General features: G+C 40.9%; 2 protein-coding genes and 2 long non-coding RNA genes across 6 annotated transcripts in view; 2 read left to right on the plus strand and 2 right to left on the minus strand.

The window, feature by feature from the left end:
- Positions 1–12,546, plus strand: part of prss56 (serine protease 56) — an 18,333-nt gene extending 5,787 nt beyond the window's left edge. The window contains exons 1-15 of one of the 2 annotated variants that reach the window (XM_089007677.1): positions 251–409; positions 2,161–2,319; positions 2,393–2,647; positions 2,715–2,904; positions 3,803–3,911; positions 4,847–5,003; positions 5,068–5,210; positions 6,551–6,710; positions 7,810–7,998; positions 8,090–8,269; positions 8,380–8,588; positions 9,743–10,232; positions 10,291–10,397; positions 11,665–11,845; positions 12,133–12,546. In XM_089007677.1, the coding sequence (XP_088863803.1) occupies positions 310–409; positions 2,161–2,319; positions 2,393–2,647; positions 2,715–2,904; positions 3,803–3,911; positions 4,847–5,003; positions 5,068–5,210; positions 6,551–6,710; positions 7,810–7,998; positions 8,090–8,269; positions 8,380–8,588; positions 9,743–10,232; positions 10,291–10,397; positions 11,665–11,838 (2,622 nt within the window). In that variant the 5' untranslated portion in view covers positions 251–309 and the 3' untranslated portion in view covers positions 11,839–11,845; positions 12,133–12,546. Of the gene's footprint in view, positions 1–160; positions 410–2,160; positions 2,320–2,392; positions 2,648–2,714; positions 2,905–3,802; positions 3,912–4,846; positions 5,004–5,067; positions 5,211–6,550; positions 6,711–7,809; positions 7,999–8,089; positions 8,270–8,379; positions 8,589–9,742; positions 10,233–10,290; positions 10,398–11,664 lie in introns of those variants that run through there. The other variant, XM_089007678.1, reaches the window with a different exon arrangement.
- LOC148891287 (uncharacterized) lies at positions 5,105–7,888 on the minus strand. Its single transcript, XR_016116392.1, has 3 exons — positions 7,758–7,888; positions 6,477–6,621; positions 5,105–5,203 (listed from the first exon to the last, which is right to left on the minus strand). It is a non-coding gene; the product is annotated as an uncharacterized LOC148891287 (long non-coding RNA).
- A 2,315-nt stretch (positions 12,547–14,861) lies between the features above and the next one.
- Positions 14,862–16,467, plus strand: LOC148891288 (uncharacterized). Its single transcript, XR_016116496.1, has 2 exons — positions 14,862–15,266; positions 16,058–16,467. It is a non-coding gene; the product is annotated as an uncharacterized LOC148891288 (long non-coding RNA).
- The window catches only part of capn10 (calpain 10), an 11,708-nt gene continuing 10,017 nt past the window's right edge, over positions 16,124–17,814 (minus strand). For both annotated transcript variants that reach the window (XM_089008850.1, XM_089008849.1), the window contains one exon: positions 16,124–16,439. The gene's annotated coding sequence lies outside the window, so the exon portion shown is untranslated. The remainder of the gene's footprint in view (positions 16,440–17,814) is intronic.

A 17,814-nucleotide genomic window follows, 5' to 3' on the forward strand; every position in this document is an offset into this window, starting at 1 on the left:
CTGTTTGTGTATTGCCCCTGCATGGGCCAATACATCTCTCCCTCCCCTCCCCTCCCGCGCCTTCCTTTTCTCTCCTCCCCCATTCTGGTCTTCTCCTGGACACTATATATACCGGGGAGCAATCAGGAGCCACTTATTATTCCTCTATCTACATTTCCAGACAGATGCCCTGCGTCAAGGAGGGAGAAAGAAAGTCTTTTGCAGAGACACCAACCTGGACGCGGTCAGGCGTCCACAGGCCAGCAGCATCATCCCCCTTGAGTATCACCAAGTGTCTCCCAATTTTCGTCACTGGACTGTTCTGACGCCATGCTGGTACTCGTATCGCTGCTCATCACGGGCTTGGGCTGTTTATTGGCAGCTCCCTCGGGCAGAGAGGTCTACAGGATGCCTCAGAGCGCACTCACAGGTAAACTGATTTTTTTCCCATGATATTTTAAAGCAGTGGTGTCCAATTCAAGGCTCGGGGGCCAAATCTTGCCCGCCACATCATTTTATTCGGCCCGCGAAAGCAAATGAAACTTGTGAAATTCCATAATGCTTGCTAAAGTCCGAACCAAAATTTCAAATTGGCCCATTTAAACTACAATAACAGTTAGTATTCGTGACTTCAGATTTGAAAACTAATTATTCATTAATTTGTTGTGCGCTCTATATGTAATATGTGGTGGGGGGTGAAACATTCTAATGGCTTCCCCAAAGTCATAAAAAAAACGTAACTACAATGTGACTCACTGCAAAAAATGAGTTTGACACGCTTGCTCCCCAACTTACAAACGAGATATATTCTGTAACGTCGTAGTGCTATATTTTGTATGGAATGTATGTTTAAGGGTTATATAAGTCTGTTTAAGCTTTATATAAGTATGTTTAAGGTTTGTAGAAGTAACCTGTATTGGTTACATAAAGATATGTACATGTACAACTGGAGAGAATACTACATAAGTTACTACAAAACTGTTCGTATGTACGGTTGTTCGTAACTTGAATGTTTGTAAGTAGGGGAGCGTCTATATTTCAATCCAAAAATTGGACGCAAAAAAGTAACAAAGACAAAATGATGATCAGTGCATCAATAGATGAACCAAAATTCATCATTTAGAAAGTAGAAAGTTTTGAGAGTTTCAAATGAAATTCGTCATGTCCAAGCCACCTCTGCGCTTGGATGTCTGCCCCCCCCACCCCCGGGGGTCCGTCCATCCATGCCTGCCAGGCTCTGCCCGCTCAGCGCCGGCCCTCTAATTAAGTACTTCAATCAGCATTTCTGTTGTTTAGTATGCTTCCTGTGATGTTGTCGGGTGGAGAAGGGGGGGGGGGGGGGTTGGTTGGTTGGGGGGGGGCAGCAGGGTCGTCGGCTCGATTGAAGTTTTGTCTGTCGAAAGCCTCGCCGGCGCATCAAGCGTGAGCTGGCCTCGCCGACGCACTGCCAACGGAGCAGCATGAGAAGAAAAATCAGGGTGGGTGGAGTTTAGACCCAAACAAATTCCACTGGTAACATGCAGGGAAATGCATCCTGTATGGGGAGTTTGCATGGCTTATTTTCCGGGTATTCCGGTTTCTTCTCACATATCAATAACATGCATGGCAGTCTGATTGAACATTCTAAAATTGTCCCTAGGTGTGAATGTGAAGGTTTGTCTTTGTGTGCTTTATGATTGGCTGGCGACGGGTTCAGGGTGTCCCCCGCCTTGTGCCTGGAGACAGCTGAGATAGGCTCCAAGCACCCCCTAATTCAGGGAAGTCCATGAAGACTTTTTGCAAGTACAAATCTCCCTCATGGGTGGTCGAGTGGTTAGCACGCCGGCTTCACAGTGCAGAGGTCGTGAGTTCATGACCTGGTGCCGCGCTCTCCCTGTGTGGAGTTTGCATGTTCTCCCCGGGCCCGCGTGGCTTTTCTCCGGGTTTCCTCCCACATTCCCAAAACATGCCTGGCAGGCTGATTGAACACTCTAAATTGTCCCTAGATGTGAGAGTGACTGGTTGTTTTGATCTTTGTGATTGGCTGGCAACCTATTCAGGGTGTCCCCAGCCTAGTGCCCGAAGACCCCTGGGATAGGCTCCAGCATCCCCCGCGACCCTAATGAGGATTAAGCGGTCTGAAAAATGGATGGATGGAAATATGGCTCATGTCCCCCGTTTGGGTTTGGATGTCCACCGCAGCTCTCTCCGATCGCGGCACGGTGGTCCTGGAGGCAGCCATGACCAGCGCCCTGTCCGCTCTGGACCGAGCATCCTCCGAGAGGAGTCGGGCGGAGGCGGGCTGCAGGGGTTGCGCTCCCTGCTTGTTTCAGGACTGCGGGCAGCCCTCCGGATCCTGCTGTAAGCTCCGCCCGCATCCAAGCCACTACTAGCTCGCCGTTCACGCTTGACTCCCAAATATCCGCCCGAATAGCTTCTCCCACCAACGCCTTGACGGAACCCAGCTGCGACGTCATCAGCAAGGCCCAAAAGCTTCAAAATGAAGGCGAGCGAAGTTGGGCCTTGAGCCAAGCTTGCGGTTTCTACCAACATCGCTGCCAAGCCAGCAACTCGGACAAAGAGAACTGCATAAGAATCATGGGCGAGAGTTGCAGCGCCCGCGTCCTCCAGTGCAGTTTGCTGAACACCATGCAGAACTTGGAACCCGCCACTCAGACACACGTGCAAGGTGAGACTAACATCTCGGTTTGAATTTGTTGAATTCGCCTGATTGTCGTCTGCCGTTTCATCCGCAGCCGTTTGCGGTCGGAGGTCATCGTCGGCGCGCAACCTCACACAGCCTCGTTCCAGGATCGTGGGCGGTTCTCCTGCTCCGCCGGGCAGCTGGCCCTGGTTAGTCAATCTTCAGCTTGACGGTGGCTTGATGTGTGGGGGGGTCCTGGTGGAGAGCTCCTGGGTGGTCACCGCCGCGCATTGTTTTGCCGGGTAAGAGAACGCCAAGCTTTCATCATCGAATCATATCGTACACTCACAGATTTTTATGTCGGAAAAATGTCGCTGAACAGCAGAACATATTACATATATATATGTAATATGTTCTATATATGTTATATATTATATATATATATATATATATATATATATATATATATATATATATATATATATACAGTAAAGTCTCGTTATATCGATATCGGTTATATCGATAGTACCGCTTATTACGATACTATTTCTATGAACGCAGGAGAAAATTACATGCGCGCAGGGTCGGATATATCGCTAGTCCCGGTTATATCGATATTTTTCGGACTCCCGAGAATATCGATATAACGATATATATATATATATATATATATATATATATATATATATGATAACTTTTATTCATCTCACAATGGAGAAATTTCCAATTCACAGCAGCAAAGTGATAAAAGGAAAAAGAAGCAAGAAGAACAAAATATAGGAGCCGCTGTAAAGGCAGCCACTATTGCGGTGCCATCTTGAAGTCAAAAGAAATAAAATTTAAAACAAACAAATACGAAATAAATAAATGAATATATAAACACACAAACAAATAATACCCAAATTAATAACATAAATACATAAATAAAATATAAATGAATAAACAAATACATACACACAACCAAATAAATACCTGAATTAAGAAAAATAAAACAAATACATTAACGAATAAACATTTAAACATTTAATTCAGCGTTAGGAACCTTAGACTCTCTTCTTTCATTAGAAAAAAAGAGTTAATTCCTAAGTCACATGGGTCTGGAGTTATATGAGCTTGAAATGAGGGCGGCTGTACCATTTTTTTAAATTTGATGCATTGCTGAATGTTGGGTACGATCACCGTAATTTTTCTTCCGAACAGGAGCCGCGGTGAAAGCTATTGGACAGCCGTCGTGGGCGAATTTGACATCACCAAAACCGACCCCGATGAGCAGGTTCTCAAAGTCAACCGCATCATTCCTCATCCTAAGGTAGCCTTGCGTGATATGTATCCGCTCATCTGCCATGACTCATTTGGATTGGATTAGCCTTTATTAGTCTCGCAGTGCAAAGTTATGGAAGAAAGAGGAAAGGAAAGGAAGAAGTAGAAAAACAAAATACAGTGATACCTCGGTTTACAAACCCCTTGGCTTATGGACTTTTCGGTTTACGAACGTTAAATTTATGAAAGTTTAACCTTGGCATACGAAGTATTTTTCGGGATACACATGGAGCTGCCACAATGAGTGTTGAGTTCTCCTAACAAGAAAATGGCAGCCGGCTTGGTTTTGTCCTCTATACCCCGGCCCCAGTCTGATAGTTCAATGGGCAGAGTGTTGACTGCAAGGTTAAAATATTCCATCAATCAGGCTCCACAAATAACCCGCACAAGCCATCTGTACACTTGATACAAAAAGCTGTCAACCCAGCTAAACAGAACACAATTGCTGAGGAACTAGGTAAAATTATCGCAGAGAAAGCACCTACAAGGGATCATTCCTCAAAATGGTGAAAGAAGAAGGCTACGTTCCTCATCAAGTGTTTAATGCTGATGAAACGGGCCACTCCATTCCATCAAGCCATCAACGACCATCACAAAGTTAAATAAAACGACGTATTTATTTAATTATAATACTATAGCACATTTATTATACATAAAATAAGGTATATTTTGTGTCGTTTTAAGGCTTAGAAAATTAGAAAGTAGAAAATTATGTTTTATGGAAAGGACCTCGGAACGGATTATTCTTGTTTTAATGGTATCCTATGGGAAATCTATTTTTGAGATACACACTTTTCGCCTTACACACTTACAATAAAGTTCGTAAGCCAAGGTATCACTGTACAGAAGTTGCTGGAAAGACACGCTCATGCGGCGCCATCTTGAAATAATAAAAACAACAAAAATGTCATCCATGTCTCCCAGTTCAACCCAAAGACGTTTAACAACGACATCGCCCTGGTGGAGCTGACGTCTCCCGTGGTTCTGTCTGACCGCGTCACCCCAGTGTGTCTGCCCTCTGCGATGGAGCCCCCTACTGGTAGCCCTTGCCTGGTGGCAGGCTGGGGTTCCCTTTATGAAGGTGAAAAATTACAAAAACGACTTCAAATGCCTTCCGGAGAGCAATGTGAGTGTTGTTTCTGCAGATGGCCCGTCTGCCGACACCGTGATGGAGGCCAAAGTGCCCCTGCTGCCTCAGACGACGTGTAAGAACGCACTGGGCAAAGATCTGGTCACCAATACCATGCTGTGTGCCGGCTATCTCTCCGGCGGGATTGACTCCTGTCAGGTGGGCATCACAAGTGACACAAAATGAAATGTATGTAATTATTATTATTTTTATATTAGCTATCTATTAGCTAGCTTTCTATCTATTTGAGTTAGGTGGGCATCGCAATTGACAAAAAATGAAATGTATTATTATTTTTATATTAGCTATCTATTAGCTAGCTAGCTAGCGTTCTATCTATTTGAGTTAGGTAGGCCTCACAATTGACACAAAATGAATTGTATTTTTTTATATTAGCTATCTAATAGCTAGCTAGCTAGCTAGCTTTCTATCTGGGTTCAGTGGGCATCACAATTGACATAAAATGAAATGTATGATTATTATTTTTAATACAGTATTAGCTATCTATTAGCTAGCTAGCTAGCTTTCCATCTATTTGAGTAAGGTAGGCGTTACAATTGATACAAAATGAAGTGTGTTGTTGTTATTATTATTATTAATAATATTAGCTATCTATTAGCTAGCTAGCGTTCTATCTATTTGAGTTGGGTGGGCATCACAATTGACACAAAATGAAATTCATTGCTATTAGTTTTAATATTAGCTATCTATCACTTTGCTGCTGTGAAATGTAAATTTCTCCACTGTGAGACTAATAAAGGCATATCCAATCCAATCCATTAGCTAGCTAGCTTTCTATCTATTTGATTTAGCTGGGCATCACAATTGACACAAAATGAAATGTTTTTATATTAGCTATCTATTAGCTAGCTAGATTTCTATCTATTTGAGTTAGGTGGGCATACACAATTGACACAAAAGGAAATGTATACTTTTTTTGTATTAGCTATCTATTGGCTAGCTACCTAGCTTTCTATCTATTTGAGTTAGGTGGACATCACAAGCTACACAAAATCAAATGTGTTATGATTATCTTTACTATTAGGTATCTATTAGCTAGCTAGCTTTCTATCTTAGTGGGCATCACAATTGACACAAAATTAAATGTATATTTTTGGTTTATATTAGCTAGCTAGCTAGCTTTCAATCTATTTGAGTTAGGCGGGCAGCACAATCGACACAAAATTAAATGTATTGTTATTATTTTTAATATTAGCTAGCTATTAGCTGGATAGCTAGCTAGCTATCTATTTGAGTTACATCCGGGTTGAGTGAACGCTGGTGCATGTGGCTGCCGCTGCTCATCCACTGCAAAACTTATCCTGTGACTGTAAAGTGACCTTGAGAGTTTTGAAAGGCGCTTATAAATGAAACTCATTATTATTATTATTTTTATTAAAACACATTTTGATGGGGTGAATTCACCTTCCTCCTTGAGGATCTGCAATCTCATAAGCGCTTCCCGAGCTGGCAAAAGTTTCATTTGTTATTCTGTTTAGGGTGACTCTGGAGGTCCGCTCATCTACCAGGACAGGATTTCCGGTCGCTTCCAGCTACATGGAATTACGTCCTGGGGAGACGGATGTGGGGAGAAGGGCAAGCCCGGGGTTTATACCCGCGTGTCGGCTTTTTCTGACTGGATCCAAGTGGAAATACAAAGTAAGTGTAGAGCTATGATGAAACACCACCAAATATATGCTAAATGCTAATTCTAAGTACCGAATTTTCTGGTGTATAATGTGCACCGAAGTACAGTGAGACCTCAACTTACGAACTTAATTGGTTCCCAGACAGAGTGTGTAAGTCGAAAAGTGTGTATCTCAAAAAAAAATTCCCATTGAAAACCATTAAAATGGAAATAATCCGTTCCCGGGTTTCCATAAAATATACTTTTCAACTAAATAAGCCTTAAAACTACACACAACATACCTTATTCTATGTATAATAAATGTGCTATTGTATTGTAATGAAAGAAATACACTGCATTGTATCATAAAGTCACTTTATTTACATTTGTGTTGGTCATTTATGGCTTGATGGAATGGCGTTGGAGGTCGAAAGTCAAAGGGAATTGCTGTTTGGAAAGAGAGGCGCATTACATTACGACTGTAATTAAAGAAATAAACTGTGCTGTAAAATAAAGTTTGATTTACCTTTTTGATGGTCGTTGATGGCTTATGGAAGGAGAGTCACCTTCCATATGGACTGTTGGTAACTTAACCTCTGGTGCTGTTCGGTCGTGTGCTTCCGCCGAAGATCACTCCGGCAGCCGTGGTGGGTGTGTATTATGAAAATAGTGCTTATTATAAGGTTTAATTTTCTGAAATTTGACGTTTGTAAGACAAAAAGTTTGTAAGTTGATGTGTTTGTAAGTTGAGGTCTCACTGTATAAGGTGCATTCGCCAATGAATGGTGTATTTTGAAACTTTTTCCATACATAAGGTGCACCGCATTATAAGGTGCACCTTCAATGAATGACATATTTAAAAACATTTTCCATACCATATAGTGCGCTGCACTATGAATGACATATTTTCCATACATAAGGCGCAACGGATGATGAGGCGCATGGTCAATATTTTCTTTTTGGTGCGCCTTAATAACGCAGAAAATACGGTACTTTGCATATAAGGCGCACCGGCTCATCTATTGAAGAAAATGAAGGCTTTTGGGTGCGCCTTATACACCGGAAAATACGGTACTCACTTGGCATTTGTGTGGAATCATAAACGCTATCCGTTTGTGACAACTTCTCAAGAGTCATCTGGCAGCAGGGAACCAACATGTCCGGAGCTTCTAAAAACGACAGAAATGACAGAGGAGGAGCAAAGGTCAGAGTTCATCACTCTGTGTCGCTTCTACACCCTCAGCTGCCCACCGAGCCAGTCGGGCGGCGCCTGCGCTCGAATGGCCGAGGACAAATGTCTAACCCGCTTCAAGAAATGTCGTACGTAGCGTTCTTTCAAAATAAAAGATTACAATGTGCAAGCGTTTAGTTTTTTTTTTTTTTTTTATTTGTGATCCTCTCGCTTACCTAGAGCTGCGTTCCTTCCTGCAAACTCTGCTGGACTTGCTGCAAAGCGCCGAAGACTACATCAGGGACAAAGTCGACCTGACTTTCTTCACCCAGACGCTTCCTCAACTGGTGGAACACATCTACAGCACCGCTTTTCCGCACAGCAGAGAGAAAAGGGATGTGGGCGGGAATCCGAATGGAGGTACGTGCAGTCCAACTGCTTCAAAGATTGCTAAAAACAGAGCATTCTACGACCTTTGTTTCCATGTGTCATGGTCACTCCAACAATAAAAAAAATATGATTCATTGCAGAGCAGCAAGGTGGCGCTGTGACACTAAAGATGCAAGATTTCCCTTCAGTTCCTCCAACTTTGTTCAAATCGTTGGGCCCCACCATAGAAGATTGGGAGAACTACCTCATCACCATCGCTGAGGAGATGGAGATGGAGGCACGACCCAATGACACTTTTGCAGAAAAGTCCATTGAATCCTCCCGAGGGGAAGAAAAACTATTCTTACAGGTAACTGATATCCTTTCACCGATTAGCCCTTCATTAGAAATTCCCATTAATCCTTAATTGTATTTAATTCATTGCATTGTATTTGTGATTATATTTTATTTATTATAGTACCTATGCTTGTCTGTGACTGTAAAGTGTCCTTGAGAGCTTTGAAAGGCGCTTAAAATGTAATTTATTATTATTATTATTATTATTATTATTATGTGTTTATTTATGTGTCTATTTTGTGTCTGTGTCTATTTATTTTTATGTACATGATTTCATTTCTGTATTTATATATATATATATTTATTTATTTATTTGCCCATTTAATTTTATATAGCTGATTTTATTTATTTAGTTTTATATACCTTATTTTATTTATTTATTTATTTATTTCTCTCTTTACTTATTTATATTGTCTGTTTGTGTATTTTTGTATGCCTAGTTTTATTTATTGGTTTATGTATTTATTTATGTATGTGTCTACTTTTTTCTATACCTTATTTATTTATTATCTATTTATTTGTCTATTTATTTCTCTATAACCGATTTATTTATTTATGTATTTATTTATTTATGTGTATTTATTTGTCCACTTATTTTTATATAGCTGATTTTATTTATTTATTTATTTTATTTGTATATTTTTATATGGCTGGTTTTTATTTATTTATTTGTCCATTTATTTTATATGGCTTATGTTTATTTATTATTATTATTATTATTAAATTATTATAATAATAAATTATTATTATTATTTATTTATTTATTTTATTTGTTTATTGTTATATGCCTGTTTTTATTTATTATTTTTTTAATTTGTGTCTGTAAAAACAATTTCATTTATTTATTTATTATTTATTTATTTTATTTGTTTATTTTTATATGCCTGTTTTTTTATTTATTATTATTATTATTATTAAATTATTATAATAATAATAATAAATTATTAGTATTTATTTATTTATTTGTTCATTGTTATATGCCTGTTTTTATTTATTAATTTTTTAAATTTCTGTGTTTGTTTGTTTTTATAAACAATTTCATTTATTTATTTGTTTATTTATTTATTATTTTTGGGTGGGGGCGGTGATGTGTAATCGCTGGATAGCGACCCCCCCCTGTGGAGCTCACCTTGTATGTAATCCATATTTATATGTGCTGTTTCTCAGGAAGGTGATGACACAGTTCTTGGGCTTCAAAAGGAATACCAAAATATCATCTCAACGTTACGCTCCAAAACGGACTCCAAAGCTGCTCCGCCCATCCTCCACGTGGATCCATCCGATCTCCACCAACGTTCATCCAATCCTCTTTCGTCTCCAACATCTTCCACCAGGCTGCAAATCAGCCCCGGTCCTTCCCCTTCCCCCAAATCGCAGAAGCCTTGGTCACTTCTTTCGGCCCTCATGACGGAAATAGCGGAATTAAAAACAGCGAGTGATGAAACCTTGACGGGCGAGGAGACACAAAACGAAGCGTTTGTCACGTCAACTGAGGTCACATGGGACAAGGTGTTCCCACCTTCGCTATCGACCGCGCTTCACGTGGCGAAGACCACACCTCAGCCTCGGACTCTGCATGACGCCGATCATTTCCATCTCCACCGACGACAAAGGAGTCTTCTTCGCAAGAGACAGACGCCCGGGCTCGGCGGGAAAGGTAACGGATTGTCGTGTGACGCTGGCCTTGTCCAAATCCTTAAATGTCGTCCTTCCAGTTTGTACCGGCGTTCGAGAAACTTCACAGCGAGTCAGTCAAGTCAGAGCTTCTTATCGTTGGGTGCTGACTATCCCAAACAAGAACCTCCATATGAGCTTCCAAGAAGTAAGTCTGTGTAAGCTCTCAGTCGTGGCGTCTGGTTTTTTTTTTCAGCCGTCATCTGTGCCTCTTTGAAGGTGTCGGACGTTTCGCTTCTCATCCGAAAAGCTTCGTCATCAAACTAAAATTTTGCTGGTACCTCCGGCCCTATATACTGTATATATCCCTAATATCCAGAGGTGGCGGTGCCAGACTTTGCTTTGATAGGTCCCTGCTCTCAGGTTGGGGGGAGAAGATGACTATTCCCTGAAGCTAATGACTGGCCCTGATTGCCCCATTCACCCTGGTATCACCTCATCAACATGACTAAGCCTACGTGGTAACGAACTAAGAAGTCTGTTGTAAGGCCGATCTAAATTTATCCTCACGCCACCTTACGTCTGTGTCAGCTCTCAGTCGTACAGGAGTGGTCCATCGATGAGAAGGTTTCTTCGGCCATCATCTGTACGAATTTGAAGGTGTCGGATGTTTCGCTTCTTATCCAAGAGGCGTCGTCAGCTAATTAAAATTTGCTGGCAGTTTGGGCCCATATATATATATATATATATATATATATATATATATATATATATATATATATATATATATATATATATATATATATATATATATATATATATATCCCTAATGTCCAGAGGTGGCGGTGCCAGACTCTGCTATGATAGGTCCCTGCTCTCAGGTTGGGGGAAGCAGAGGACTATTCCCTGAAGCTACACTGATTACTTCTATTGTCCTGACTGATTATGGGGTCTACGAATGGCCCGATTGCCCCATTTGCTCTGGTATCACCTCATCAGCATAACTAAGCCTATGTGGTCTAAGATGTCTGTTGTAGGAATGATCCAAATTAAACCTTACCCCCACCATGGTGATTTAGTGAAGGATTTTGCTGTTTTAAGGAAATACTCCCCTTTCAAACCATCGATTTTCATTCGCGAAGATTTTAACCTCACTGTCGTCAGATGCGTGGTTGCTAGCTTTAGCTTTATATGTACTGCAGATTGAGACCCACTAGCATTATCCCTGCGATTTTGATGAAGTCTAAAGACATTTCGGATATATATATAGGGCCAAATCCACCAGCAATTTTTTTGCTCGCTGACGAAGCTTTTCGGATGAGGACCGAAACGTCCGAGACCATCAAAGAAGTACAGATGACGGCTGAAGAAACCTTTTCTTCCAAATTTCAGACACATCGATGTCATGGGACATGTTGATTGGATGATGATCTCTTTTTTTGTTGCGGGGTTGCGTTTTCTTTTTTTTTTTTCAGGTCTTAGTTGATCTAAACTCCAAGAACGATCGAGGACTTTATCAGGCAAGGGTCAGAGCTGTTGTAGGAGGACGACCTCTGACCTTCTACAGTCTGGTCGGCCTGGAAAATGAATCCTTTTACCGCAGTGTGCCGAGGATTATCTCCTTAGCGCTGGAGGCCCTGAAGACTTAACGTCAATGTATGGACGCTCCCCTACTTACAAACATTCAAGTTACGAACAATGGTACATATGAACATTTTTGTAGTAACACATGTAGTATTTTCTACAGTTGTACATGTACATCTTTACAGAGCATATATTTTAAGAAATGTTTATTTTTCAGTAAAAAACAATACAAGTTACTTCTCAAAGCCTTAAACATACTTATATCACCCTTCAACATACATTCCATACAAAATATTGCATTGAAGCAACTTACGAACAAATTCAACTTACGAACAAACCGAACGTATCTCATTTGTAAGTTGGGGAGCATCTGTAACCGGAAGAAGAATGAACAAAAGGCCGAAGTGCCAGATGACCTCGGTGACCCCGTCGTGGGACTCAAACGCCCCAACAATTGTTTCCTACCGTGTGACGTAGGATTCCGTGAGCGTTTTGAGAGCCCGATGACGGCTCGAAGGACAAACTTATACTTGTATTCATCTCGCCATCAACTCGCCTTGACGACAACGCTTGTCTCACTAATGTCTCTCTCTCTCCAAGCGCTAAGTTATTTGATTGTCATCAGCAAGTCTTTTGCAAAGGTTGAGCCTTTTGTGAAGGATACGGACTGCCTGTGATGTTTATATCTATCTTATTTATTTTGGGAGCAAAAAAACAAAACAATATTTTGTATTTTTGTAACAGTAAAAATATATATGAATGACGTGCATATAAAAGTTTTATTAACACAATGGCACTTGTGTGTTTGTCCTGAATTAGATACAGTGAGACCTTGTAAGGCGAAAAGTGTGTATCCCAAAAATGTATTTCCCATAGGAAACCATTAAAATGAGAATAATCCGTTCCCAGGTCTCCATAAAATTACATTTTCAACCAAATAAACCTTAAAACTACAAACAATATACACTGTATTTAAATGGGTTGCGAGAACTGCTGCTACCTTGCCAGTATTTTACACACAAGGGGGGTCGGCGACGGGAAGGGGTTGCTTACACCCTCCGGATGGGCACTGATTTGGCTGGCACTGTGACCGCACATTGAACTCAACGCGCTCATCAACAGTGCACATGCTGTAAACAGTCTAAGGCGTATGTGTATATGTACTGTATGTATGTGTTTATGCGTGTACTGTATATATGTGTATACTGTATGTATGTGTGTGCATGCATTAACGTATGGATGTATGTGTATATTTGTGTAGTGTATGTGTGTACTGAATGTATCTGTGTATGTACTTATGTATGTCTGTGTAAGCTCTCAGTCGTACAGGAGTGGTCCATCGATGAGAAGGTTTCTTCAGCCGTCATCTGTACGAAAGTGAAGGTTTCGGACGTTTCGCCTCCTATCCAAGAGGCTTCGTCAGCGAACTAAAGTCTGGCTGGTCGTATCGGCCCCATTTCGGCCCCATTTATATATATTAGGGATATATAAATGGGGCCGATACGACCAGTCAGACTTTAGTTCGCTGACGAAGCCTCTTGGATAGGAGGCGAAACGTCCAAAACCTTCACTTTTGTACAGATGACGGCTGAAGAAACCTTCTCATCGATGTACTTATGTATGTATGTACGTACTTATCTATGTACGTATTCACTGTAGCTCAGTGGTAGAGTGGATGCTCAGCATGGATGCAGTCCTTAGTTCAATCCCAAGCATCTCCAGTTTGGCTTTTTGCAAATTCCCCCATTTTGAGACAATAAAGGGATTTCTTATTCTTGACCATGTATAGGAAGGCATTTTCAGCCCCCAAAAAATGTTTCAGTTGAAAAAATCCTACCATGTATAGTAAGGTGTTTTTAACCGAAAAACAACCACATATATACAGTAAGGCGTTTTTAACAAAAAAAAAAAAAAAAACACCATGTATTGTAAGGCGTTTTTAGCCAAAAAAAAACCACATGTATACAGTAAGGCGTTTTTAACAAAAAAAACACCATGTATAGTAAGGCGTTTTTAGACGAAAAAAACACCATGTATAATAAGGCGTTTTTAACGGAAAAAAAGCGACCATGTATAGTAAGGCGTTTTTAGATGAAAAAAAACACCATGTGTAGTAAGGTGTTTTTAACCGAAAAAAAATACCATGTATAATAGGGCGTTTTTAGATGAAAAAAACACCATGTATAGTAAGGCGTTTTTAACCGAAAAAAATAACCATGTATAATAGGGCGTTTTTTTTTAGCCGAAAAAAACCCGACCATGTATAGTAAGGCGTTTTTAGGCGAAAAAAAACAACCATGTATAGTAAGGCGTTTTTAGCCGAAAAAAAACAACCATGTATAGTAAGGCGTTTTTAACCGAAAAAAATAACAATGTATAGTAGGGCGTTTTTTTAGCCGAAAAAAAACCCGACCATGTATATCACAGGTGTCAAAGTCAAGGCCCGCGGGCCAAATCCGGCCCGCCACATCATTTTTTTCGGCCCGCGAAAGCAAATCAAACTTGTTAAATTCCATGATGATTGCTAAAATCTGAGCCAAAATTTCATATTTTTGGATGTCAACCACAATAAAAGTCATTATTCTTGACTTCAGATTTGAAAACGAGTTATTCATTAATTTACTGTGTGCTCTATATGTAATATTTGAAGGGATTTAAACATTCTAATTGGTTCCCCAAATTCATAACGGCCCTCGAGAGGAAACCATAACTACAATGTGGCCCGCGGCAAAAAAAAACATTAAAACGCAGCCACATCCTTGAGAAACGACGTTGCGTTCCAATCGTCAAATTGCCGAGTGAGCGGAAATCGAACCCAGACGGGCGTTTTCAAACCCTCTTTCCCCCCCTGGACTCACACAGAGAACACAGCGAAATTAGCGAAAAGTGGATGAATCGGACCGTTTTCTCAACGGCTTTTGACCGAATAGCTCAACACCAGTCCGCTTCGTGACAATCGTGTAACTTGCTACAAAAGAAAACAATTAGAAATAAAAATTAGAGACCTCCGGAGGTCCGTCCTCTCTGGGTAATTAAAGGGCTTTCTGATCGCTCCCAAGCGGACACGTAGAAGGAATGTTCGCTCTTTCCCGTCTCTTGTTGCCGGCCTTCGCTCGGTCAATCCACGCAGCGGGTACACCCCAACAAGCTGGACGCCCTCTCCGTCCGCCACAGGACCGTCATATAAAAACACACCTGCTTACTTACTGTGCTGTGATTTTCGGCCTCCATCTTCCTCCTGGGCTAAGCTAAAGCTAACAACATGGAAAGTTCACTGGATTCACTGGTTCACATCATTGGAACCAGCGCCAAGATATTGCTCCCAATGGTAGTGGGAACCGATACCGCGCACTCGCGTGGATTTATTGGTTACTGTTTCGAGCTTTTTCCACAGACGCGCCTTTCATTTGACGCGAAACACTCACATCAAAGTTACTTCCAAGCTCCCAAGTGTGAACCTCGGCGGCTGCAAACGATACACAGAAACATCCAGGTACTCACGCGTCAAATTTGTTGTTCATTGTTTGATATTTCTGACTTTTGGCGTTCCACTTCTCCCTATAATTTTGCTGCTGTCAACTGTGAATTTCTCCATTATGATACAGTGAGACCTCAACTTACAAACTTTTTGTCTTACAAACGTCAAATTTCTGAAAATTAAACCTTATAATAAGCACTATTTTCATAATACACACCCACCACGGCTGGCGGAGTGATCTTTGGCGGAGGCACACGACCGAACAGCACCAGAGGTTAAGTTACCAACAGTCCTTATGAAAGGTGACTCTCCTTCCATAAGCCATCAACGACCATCAAAAAGGTAAATAATACTTTATTTTATAGCACAGTTTATTTCTTTAATTACAGTCCTCATGTAATGCACATCTCTTTCCAAACAGCAATTCCCTTTGACCTTCGACCTCCAATGCCATTCAAACAAGCCATAAATGACCATCACAAATGTAAATAAAGTGACTTTATGATACAATGCAGTGTATTTCTTTCATTACAATACAATAGCCCATTTATTATACATAGAATAAGGTATGTTGTGTGTAGTTTTAAGGCTTATTTAGTTGAAAAGTGTATTTTATGGAAACCCGGGAACGGATTATTCCCATTTTAATGGTTTCCTATGGGAAATTATTTTTTTGAGATACACACTTTTCGCCTTACACACTCTGTCTGGGAACCAATTATGTTCGTAAGTTGAGGTCTCACTGTATAGGTTTCCTTCTTTTTTTATTTTTTCCACCCTATCACTAAAAAATGATCTTCATACAGGGTTTGTGGGTTCAATCCCCGGCAAATGCGACCTTGTGTGAAGTGCCCTTGAGAAAGACATTGAGCCCCAAGTGGAACTTTTAATTTTTCACATGGATCTTCAACAACAACAGGAGAAAAAAAAACAGAACAACACAACTCTTCTTCTTTTATCCTTCTGCTTGGCACGATAATCCGGTGAGTCAATAATCAGAAGGCCTTTCAATGACAGATATGGTGGATGAGCAAGAGGCGAAGCGGCTGGCAAACGCGCACGGCCTCAACACAAAACCAATTGGCACCCTCTTCACACGGGCCGATTTCCTCTGATGTGCCGCGTCCCTTGTTTCATCCCTCTCATCCTGCCGCTCGTCATCTGTTCTTGCCGCCACTGCGGAGGGTTCTGTTCGGGTCGGAGCAGGGGGGGGGGGGGGGACAAAAAAGGGAGCTGGAGTCTGGTCATGCCATCGGCAACCATTTTAGACATCTGTAAATATGTTGTGTGGATGGTTTATTTACTATGCGGACATCCAGAAAGAGTCACTGAATAGGGATGCTTATATAGTGAATGATAGTTGTCCATGTTTAGCGTTTTGTTACTGCTTCAGCTGTTGTTAAAGCGCTATATGAATCAATATGTACAGACGCTCCCCAACTTAGAACGAGACAGGTTCTGAGCGGTCGTTGGTAAGGTGAATATGTTCGTTAGTTGCTTCAGTGCTATATTTTGTATGGAATGTATGTTGAAGTCAAACACTGAACGGGGAAGTATAAAACACAGACGCTCTAACAGTTGTAAAATAAATTTACACCGACTGTAGTATGACGACATGCATCCTTGGGTCTTCAGGAAGCTGCTGGGACGTAATTACTGAATGATGTGCCAGCAGCCATTAATTTTTGTTATGCATCGCCTCTTCCTGGAGCGCCAACTGGGAAGAGGGATTTTCTCCCCACCCACATCCTCTATGCAGCCAATCGTAAGCGGGCTCGGCCGGAAAAAGGCGCGCAATACAAAATCTAACTTACAGCAGCTCTGTCCGAACATTTTTCGACATACTGTACCCGCAAAAATGTTCGTATGTGCCGTTTTGTCAAATCTCAAATGTTCATAAGTTGGGGAGCGTCTGGTTTATATACAGTAAGTATGCTTGCATAAGTAACCTGTATTGGTTTGTACTGAAAAATAAACATTTAATAAAATATTATGTTCTATAAAGATGTGTACATGTACAACTGGAGCGAATACTACATATGTTACTACAAAAATGTTCATATGGACTGTTATTCGTAACTCGAATGTTCATAAGTAGGGGAGCATCTGTATTGTATTGTATAGTGGACGATGTCGCAATTAGGGAGTAGCCGCTACGTTCAGAATCATGCTTTTCCTGTGTCGACGCAATGCATCATGGGATATTTTGTTGACAGGGTTTCAAAATGCACCGTGGGACGCATTGAGGCCAATGTTCTAAGCGATAACCTATCCTCATGATGCATTCCAACAGCACAAGATACCCAAGTCGCTATACAGACGCTCCGCAACTTTCCAACGGGTTTGTTCGTAAGTTGCTTCAGTGCTATATTTTGTATGGAATGTATGTTTAAGGCTTATATAAGTATGTTTAAGGTCTATATAAGTACAGTAAAGTCTCGTTATATCGATATTCTCGGGAGTCCGAAAAAATATCGATATAACCGGGACTATCGATATATCCGCCTGTTTGCATGTAATTTTCTCCTTGCGTTCATAGAAATAGTATCGTAATAAGCGGTAC

Source organism: Hippocampus bargibanti, linkage group LG11, assembly GCF_051943395.1.
Source record: "Hippocampus bargibanti isolate YZ-2025 linkage group LG11, ASM5194339v1, whole genome shotgun sequence".
NCBI lineage: Eukaryota > Metazoa > Chordata > Actinopteri > Syngnathiformes > Syngnathidae > Hippocampus > Hippocampus bargibanti.